Source organism: Medicago sativa, chromosome 3 (assembly GCF_051527215.1).
Source record: "Medicago sativa cultivar Bolivia chromosome 3, Bolivia_mono, whole genome shotgun sequence".
Lineage (NCBI taxonomy): Eukaryota > Viridiplantae > Streptophyta > Magnoliopsida > Fabales > Fabaceae > Medicago > Medicago sativa.
The window spans coordinates 20606176-20615686 of NC_140751.1; the positions used below are offsets into that span (position 1 = coordinate 20606176).

At 34.2% G+C, this 9511-nt stretch overlaps 1 protein-coding gene and 1 pseudogene across 1 annotated transcript; one reads left to right on the forward strand and one right to left on the reverse strand.

Moving 5' to 3' along the window:
• Positions 1 to 963: 963 nt before the first annotated feature.
• LOC146936290 (F-box/LRR-repeat protein At3g26922-like) lies at positions 964 to 3146 on the reverse strand. The gene is made up of 3 exons (XM_085749188.1): positions 2172 to 3146; positions 1903 to 2077; positions 964 to 1040 (listed from the first exon to the last, which is right to left on the reverse strand). Exons 1-3 carry the CDS (start codon positions 3138 to 3140, stop codon positions 964 to 966), a joined length of 1221 nt encoding a protein of 406 aa, XP_085605314.1. The 5' UTR covers positions 3141 to 3146.
• A 1720-nt stretch (positions 3147 to 4866) lies between these two features.
• Positions 4867 to 7929, forward strand: LOC146936291 (protein SRG1-like; annotated as a pseudogene).
• The last annotated feature ends 1582 nt before the right edge of the window (positions 7930 to 9511 follow it).

Sequence of the window (9511 nt, forward strand, 5' to 3'; positions counted from 1 at the left end):
GTAATGCATTTTTTTTCTTTTTGGTTTCAAGTACTGTATTTAATATTTATGATGTTTTTTTGAGAGCTTAATATTTATGATGTTCATAAATTGCTAGAATGTAAGCGCCAAAAATATTGGATTCCCCTAAGTTATGCATAAATTATGTCTAATTTTTTCCAATTTTAAGCTAGAACAAATTCATTTGTCAAACATTCAAAGTGAAAAACAGACCTGTGTACATATATAGCAATATCAATTTGGATTTCATCTCTTGTACAAAGAAGAATATGCTCATCCAAATTTTCACAGTTTAGAGCATTTTATACCTCTGCTTGAAAAATTGGGAATCACCTAGCAGAATTGTAATCAGACAAAATCTAGTCTCCACATAGACAAATCAGTTGTATCCAGACATTGTTGCACACCACTTTAGATGACTTGACGCTTAGTCAATCACCATATGTGAGCTTATCCATCTTCACAACAATATACATATACAGTTAACAGTACTTTCTTGAGTATAAAAACAACAAACAAGCTAATTTTTGTTGTACAAATAAGATACCTCAAATATAGTGAACACATTATCAGATGATTCCAGAGCAATCAATTGTTATATATTTAGTATCGCCGAAGAAGTTGTTTCTTGGAAATCTAAGAAACAAACAATATTCGCTCCTACTTCAATAAAAGAAGTAAGTTGGTTGAGATGCTTGCTAGCAACGATTCCCTTATGGAAAAAACTGTTACCAGCTGTGTTGATCCATTGCAAAAATTGAGAACCATTACTATAACGATAAGTGATGACAAATACGTTGTAAACACAACACTGTTAGAAACTTACTCTCTATTAGAGCCGAGAGTGGATCATGTACGCACTGATGAAAATTTAGTCGATCTTTTGATGAAAGGTTTAACTAGAGAGAAAATTCATAACACATTAATTAAGATGAGACAACTGTATATGGAAAAGCGAATCACTCATGGTGGTAAAAATATTACATTGGACCGCACATAACCTTTTGACAAAACAAGAAGTGCATTCAAACTTGTCAAAGCTTAAACAGAATATAAGAATGGAATCAAAAAGGTTATGGTTAACAAAGAAAATCTACTACGTGCTTTATAATGAATCTGTTACCATCTTGTAGGGAAGTAAATTATTTCTAGCATATCTCTCTAAGTCTAGCAAGTAGAAATACATGAAATAAAATAGGACAGTAATATAGTAAAAGACAAGAAAATGAACAAATCTAGCAAATATAGTAAAAGACAAGAAAATAAACAAATCTAGCAAGTACAACCAAAAACAACCAAACCATGTCCCGACTATGTCCCTCTAAGTCGGGTCAGTTACGTGGATCAAAAGACACTTTAAATAAGTCTAGAAAGTAGAAATAAGCAAAAGTGTTCCTGTAATAATGCATCACTTTGAGGACTCTCTTGATTCCAATATTCTTTGAAATTTTTTTTGTACCCATCACCATGTTTTTTCTGCAGAAAGTCAAAGCAGTAAATTCACGAGACTATTCTAGAAAAATGCAAAGGAATTAAACATGAGGTTAAAATTATATCTATCTATGGGAAAATTTAAGCACATATGATTTATTTTGTGTACGAGTCTTTTGCTTGTGATTCAAGACACACACATACACACAGTAAGTAGCAAGAACATATCTCAAAGTTGTCTAGAAGTTTGTTAATTCTCAAACTAGTTGTACGTGTGATTCAAGATGCACACATCAACATGCATACGCGTTAGACACGCATTTGTTTCTCTAAATAAGGAGGGTTTTGTAATTTATCCGCCGAAAGTAAGTTATTATAACGAGAGACATCATGGGAAATAAAAACAGAAACAGAGAAAAAAAGAAATTACGAAACCAAAACAATCTATCTTTAAAAAGTTGTTGGAAGCACCTGTTAAAATACAACATGAACTGAAGTCAACCTTTGCAGAAGGTGAGTTTTGAAGCAAAAAGTCTATTTCAGGCAACGATGAAGGACGTATGACCCCGTTTAATTTCAGTGACTTCAAGTTACACAAGGAAGGGAACTCGACCTTCGATAAATCATAATCAATGCAGGAAAGAACCTAAGAAATCATGAAGTATTAGGATTAGTTGCAAGTCGCGTTTTTAATAAAATAATTATATAAAAAGCAGCATTAATGTTACAATATAAAGTACCTGGAGAGCAGTTTTAGTGATGGTTAATGATTCGATATTAGCAAGATCAACCAACCAGTTGAATAGAATTGATGGGTTCTCCCTAAAGCTATCCTCCATAGAATTCCTTAAATTAATATTTACATGTTTGATAGAAGAGAGATCGGTCTTGCTTCCAAAAAGTTTTGGAATATAATGACCACCGAAAAAATCAAAGGTATGAAGTGATGGAGCATATAACTCGATTCCAAAATAGATTACGAAATCGGCAGTTCTAGGATTGCAACCAGATAAGAAATCATACACACATATAGTTAAATTGACAAGGTTGGTACTTGAAATGCGAAGGTTTTGTGCATTATCCAGAAGTACACATTCGTCAATGATCAAAGTAGTCAACATGTTAAATACGGAAAAGGGATCGACACAACCATCATCATTGCGACGAAAGGCAAGGTGCTTTAGAGATAGAGTGGTTAATGCTGGGAAACAGAGAGAATGTGGAAATATTTGGTCATAGTGATGGGGACGCAATAGATCATTTACACCAGTAAGAGTAAGAGACGTTAAGGTGCGTGATGAAAAGAAGCACGGTGGAAAGCATTTAGCAGTAGTGTAATTGATTTTAATGTGTTGGACATTGTGTGTGAAAGCATATTCTATAACCATTCGGTATACGCTATGGTCCCTATAACGACAACGATAGTTGTGCAAAAGGAGAGCACAGAGAGCGGTTAAGTGATCGCGAAGAGACAAAAACATAGAAAGGAAATTTTCAAAGGTTTGGCGGTCACTAAATTTGTAACGATCTAATGTAAGAGTGGGAAGAGTCTTCCAGAGATTGATCCATCTTTTGGATAAAATGCAAGTTTGAACGGCCTCTCTGGTGTTCAAAAAGGACAATATGTGAATGAGAAGATAGTCGGTCAAATCACTGATCCTGTCTTGAAGTTGTCTGTCGACCTTACGTTGCCTTCCTGTCCCCATCATTGTTTTCTGAGAACAAAAAAATTAATGAAATAAACATCATGGTATTTTGTCATTAAGCAATATGAAACCTTCTAATCCACATGAAACTATACTCTCCAAATTAAAGGAAAAAAAGGATCAAACACATGAACAGTTATCCCACTAAGTGGGGATGGTTTCATGGATCAAACAATGTCATAAATAAATATTCTTAAAAAAAACCCTATGTATCATTCACCATATTTTTTGTTTCGAAGAATCAAGAAATGTAACCTAATTAAAAACAAAAAAACCCTATGTATCGGAAAGAAATACAACCTTTCGCTGCCGTTGGAGAGAGAGACAGAAAGAGTTTGTGATGGTATTTTGATTTTAGGGTTTTGATATAACAAACTTTTAGTGCTATTGGGCCCTCGTTTTTACTGTAAGGTCTTGCGATAATGTTTAAAACATCTCAAATCTTATTCATTTCATATATCTTTTTTTTGCATATCTGCGTTTTTTTTAGAAAGAAACTAAAACGTTTATCATCTTATCTTAATAAGTGAAAACATAAAAGATAGAACCCATTATGAATGGAATTGAAAACTGTTCTTTAAGACATGAGATCTATAGGTTGATGGTGGCGTTTGAATGACCTTTCGGTAGGATACTTCCATCGTCTGCTGCATTATTCTTCTCCTAACGAATGACGGAGAAGTATCTACACGCTCCGATACTCAAAATCAATGAGTGGCGTGGGACGATATATGTACATGTGTGGAGTGGACTTACCTGATCAGGGTCAATATTTATAGTGGAGGTTTAGGGTTTTGGCCCTTGTATCTTTTCCTGGACAATTGTTCACAGCCAGTGGTGATTTCACTGCCCGGCGACCCCGGGCACGGGCCCGGGCTACGGCCCAATTTTTTTTGCAATTTCTTATGTAAATTCCTCTGAATTTCGTATATAAACCCCTATTGATTGGACAATTTCTTTAATTTTGTTTATTTGCTTGCAATTTCTTATGTAAACACCTATAAATGTGTTGCAATTTTTTTTTTTGCCTAGGCTTTGTAACAATCTTGGCTCTGCCACTGTTCACAACGATATGTATTTACAATTGACAGTACTTGCTTGTGTACAAAAACAATAAACAAGCTAAATTCTGATATACACATGAGATATCTTCAATTAGTGAACACATTATCAAATGATTCCAAAGTAATCAATTGTTATATATTTAGTATCAACATTCCGTTAGAGAATTAACGGCAGAGACTAATTTTGATAACGGAGATAAAATGTGAGGATTTTAAAAACATTTAATGAAATGTAGGAACTATTCTTCAAAGAGACGCAAAGTGTAAGGACTAAAAACATATTTAACCCTTATTTTTTTTAGAAAATGTAGATCTTCTATTTATAAATTATATGGTTAAATATGTTTTTAGTCCCTATAAAATTACAAGCTTTTATGTTTAGTCCCTACAAAAAATTTATTCACTTTTAGTCCCGATTTACATTTTATAGGGACTATTTTGGAGTACTAAAAATGTCCATTTTTTTTAAGAACTTTTCAAAATAAGGACTATTCTTACAAACTACAATATTATGGAGAACTAAAATTACCATTAAAATTTTATAAAGGCTAAACTTAAAGCTTGTAATTTTATAGGGACTAAAAACATATTTATAGCTAGACATTTAATGTAAATCAGTACTATACTATATAAAACTAAAAATATTGCATTGGACCGAACATCACCATTTGACAAAACAAGAAGTGCAATCAAACTTGTCAAAGCTTGAACAGAATTTAACAATGGAATCAAAAACCAAGAGCTTAGAATCATCACTTACAGTTCCAAGTGTTCAAGAATTAGCACTTCAAAATCCACAAAAAGTTCCACAAAGGTATATAAGAGATGATGGTGATGATGATTTCAGCACCTTTCCTTCTTCTAATCCATCTCTTACCATACCTTTAATAGATAAAGCCAAGTTGGTCAACGCTGATACACAACAAGATGAGCTTCATAAGCTTCATCTTGCTTGTAAAAACTGGGGTGTTTTTCAGGTACCACAAATTAAGAAAGCACTAGTAATTTTTTTTTTTGCTGTTAACATCCAAGTATTTATAGTAGCAAAAATTCAATTCAGCAATTTTTGCCATTTGTTTTTATAAAGAAATTTTGGTCAGTCTTTAATTATCTCTGTACGAACTTTAGATTATCAAGGTTTCTCATGTGAATTAGAGGGTTAAGTACAAAAATAAATTAGTGGATTATATTAGTTTAAGGTGGAGTTTAACTCTGAAATTCTTAGTTAGTGTTCTGGTCTAGAGTATATCCTGACAGGGGAATCAAGGCCATGTAGTTCTTGTCTAGCCTTCACCTAGGAGGCGGCCCGTGATGAGAGAGAGGCGCCCTAGGGTCAGTCGGTACTTTTGTGACCTTAGGTCGGTCGGTCAGCCACTTGACCTCTCCAGGCCAATAAACTTGGAAAAGGAAAATTTTCTTGTAGTAGGGACCGGAGTAGTGTGTCTTTGGGATACTGATCTCGCTGTACTGTACGCAGCCCCCGAGCGTGAAGGCTGTAGTGTGAAGGCACTTTGAGAGTTAACAATGTCTACTTGGCTAGCTTCTGTCTATACGGTGGGATGTCGCTCATGATGTACCGTACACAGCCCCCGAGCGTCCGGGCCAATAGGGCGCTGGCACTCTGAGAAGTTGGGGTACGGACCTCGCGGTATCGTACAATTAGTAATTCTTTGGCGTCCCTAAGCTCACCAACTTTGTTTTCTGCTTTGGATATTCTGATACCTATATATGTATTATGTGTATGGTAAATTCTTAATTAAAATGGATGATTCGGTTTTAATATTGGAATCAGGAGATACAAGCTTTTGTATAAGTGTTTGGAAACTTAGGATAAAAGATTACCCCATTTTCCCTCTGAGTGTAAAAACAACTTATCGCCTTTACATAAGTTCATATTAAACATATTGAATTAGAACTTAATTGAACTATTTATACAAATATCTATATAATGTGATGGTGTAAAGTGTTGTAAATATGTATCAGAATACCATATAGTCTCTTTAAGTTTCCTTGCGCCTATTGGATTTTTTGAGGCCTCAACAATGTTATCAAACTCTTCTAGCAGTCATGACGCCTATTTGTCACCGACACTTCAGATCAAAGGTGTGTCCGGTCACTCCAGTGTCCAATACGTGCCGGTGTAGGAAACCGACACATGTATTTATTTATATTCAATCATTTATGTTTTCTCAAATTATTAACAATTTTTGTGTCTGGTGTGATGATTTCCGACTATGTGTGATGCTTTGTATGATGACACCATTTAAGTGATAGGAAATATTTTAAGCAAGAGATTCCGTTGGAAATTTTTTATTACAATATTTGTTTTTTAAGGGTCTTCTTTTGCAATATATTATTATCAGGGAAACACTAGAAAAATATTCTGAAGAAATGAGGGGGGGGGGAAGCAATATCAATTGTGAGTTTCGTTACTTTGGCTTTGGGACTTGACGATACAAAGATATCAGAAAGTTTCAATGAAGGACTATACGATATAAGGATGAATTGCTATCCACCATGTATAGAGCCTGAAAGAGTTCTTGGAATTATTCCTCATGCTGACAATTCTGGGATCACTCTCTTGGTTGATCTCGGTGATTTTCCAGGGCTGCAGTTTCTCAAAGATGGAAAATGGATCGGTGTTGAACCAATAGAAGGGGCCATTGTTGCTAACATTGGTCATATAATTGAGGTTTGTATTTTCTGACTCATAAGCTGCAAATTAATCCTTAAATAATGATTCATTGCATGCTTGTAATCAAGCATTGGCTTGGCTAGACCAAAGTTACTTCAATTTAAGCAATGTTTGGTTCAGCGTCAGAATGTAAAATATCGTGTCCCAATGCAATGTTGATTGTGATTTTGTGAAGTTGGATTTTCTAGCTTCTGTTTCACCTCACGGCTGCATTAAACCAAGAGCCAGACCAAACACATACTTAAACTGATTAGCGTGGTTTTTTGAAGTTGAGTCAATGTTGTCCATCGTGGGATGTTCAAATTATGTATCACTAAGCGGTATAGCTGCAATTTGACAGCACTTTGTACTAAATTGTGTATCGTCGAACAATAGCAGTTTGTCCAAACTCTGCTATGCATTGACATTACCGGCAGTTTTTTTTTTTTTTTTTGTATTTCCAAGGGCTTTTGGCCAGCAGTAACGCAAATTTTTCTTGTTGTAAGTGCCGCCTTTTGACAACACTGTGTTGATTCGCAAAATTTACTGCAAGTAACCTAGCTTTCAGAATGGAAACATTTAACCTACTTAAACGTGATTATGGGATGTCTTGCCGTCTATGAAGCACAAACACAAAAACGAACACTGGACACAGACACCGATGATAATTTTAGAAAATCACATAATTTAGTGTATCATAGGTGTTGGTTTGTGTCAGTGTCGAATACCAATGCGTGTCCGACCCCGGGGCATGCCTAAGAGTGTCTGTGCTTCATAGCTTGCCGTAGAAGAGTCAAGCATTGGCTTGGCTAGACCAAAGTTACTTCGATTTAAATTAAATTTTAACCAATGCAATTTTATAAAAAAGAGATTGGCACAAAAAGGAAAAATTTAAAATCAAAATATTGAGTTTGATGATGCATGTTCTTCCATTGGGCAGGTGATGACCAATGGAATATACAAAGCACCAGAGCACAGAGCTGTAGTAAATAAGATGAAAGAAAGATTATCGATAGTAACATTCTGTTATCCAATTGTGCAGGTGATGATTTGAAAAATGAACAATCTCCAAGAAGAATTGTAATTAGACAAAATCTAGTCTCAAGACAAATCAGTCGTATACACACATTGTTGCACACCAGTATAGATCACCATATTTGAGCTTATCCATCTTCACAACAATATACATTTACGGTTAACGGAACTTTCTTGAGTACAAAAACAACAAAGAAGCTAATTTTTGATGTACACACAAGATAACTTCAATTTAATGAACATATTATCCGATGATTCCAAAGCAATCAATTGTTATATATTTATTATCGTTGGAGAAGTTGTTTCTTGGAAATCTAAGAAACAGACAATATTAGCCCATATTATTATACTACTATGAAAGAAGTAAGTTGGATGAGATGCTTGCGAGCAGCGATTCCCTTATGGAAAAAAATTTGTTTCCAGTTGTATTGATCCATTGTGATAGTACCGTGACAATTGCAAAAATTGAGAACCGTTACTATCACAATAAGAGATGACAGATACGTCGTAAACAAAATATTGTTAGAAAGTTACTTTCTATTAGAGCTGATAGTAGATCGTGTACGCATCAACGAAAATTTAGTTGATCTTTTGACGAAAGGATTAACTAGAGAGAAAATCCATAACAAATTGATTAAGATGAGACTATTGTCTACGGAAAAGTGAATCACTCATGGTGGTAACCCAACCTAAGTGACTGGAGATCCCAATAAATAGGTTTAATGGGTAATAACAAGTTATGAATTGATATGAGGTGAATATGTTATAAAAAAAGATCAAAAGAAGCATGATTCCTGAAGCGATGAGAGGATGAGATATTATAAACTCTTAATGAGATTTATACTCAATGTCAAGTGAAATACCTAGCTAGAGGAGCAATCTTGATAGACTTGCCCTTTGTGAATATGAAAGTGGGGGTAGCTTTCCATGGAATTCTAGGCAAAACTCCTAGATCGTTCCCTAAATCGGGATTTGACGTACAGGGCCTTTAATGCATAGACTTTTTGAGAATACACCTAAGCAAATTTCATGCATCATTTTATAATGTGAGTTGTATTTAGAGAAATCATTTGTGTGAATTCTATTTAGGATTAAATATGTTTTTGTTATAAATATTACAACTTTTTCAATACCTTTAAAAAATTTCTTCGACTTTTCTCTCCTAAAACTTTTTCATTACCACTTTTTGTCATTGCTTTTAAGTTAACTCGTTTGTATTATTCGAAACTTTGATTTTTTTTTTTCTCACTCATGTTTAACACATCGTAGAATTATCTTTACAAAAGATCAATCTTTTTGTCGAAAAAAAAATTAAGAGACTAAAACAAAGAGTCAAAATATTTATAGACACGTGTGTCCGTTTGGTTCAGCTTTGAATATAATTGATTCTGAGAGAATTGATTCTGATAGAATTGATTCTAACAGAATTGATTCTAAGAGAATTGATTTATGTTTGGATACAATTATGTAGAATTGATTAAACAAAATGATTTATGTTTAGATGCAATTATGTAGAATTGCTTTTGAATGTATAATTACTAAAATAGACATAGCTAAAGGAGAATTGATAACGAATGAGAATTGATAAAGGGCAATAAAGT

Bases quoted from the DNA above. Each gene is read 5' to 3' on its own strand.
- LOC146936290 (XM_085749188.1), bottom strand. From the start codon at position 3,140: ATGATGGGGACAGGAAGGCAACGTAAGGTCGACAGACAACTTCAAGAC. The intron at 2,078-2,171 runs GTACTTTATATT...ATGATTTCTTAG, and splicing joins TCACTAAAACTGCTCTCCAG to GTTCTTTCCTGCATTGATTA. The intron at 1,041-1,902 runs GTGCTTCCAACA...ATTCTGTTTAAG, and splicing joins TTCATGTTGTATTTTAACAG to CTTTGACAAGTTTGAATGCA.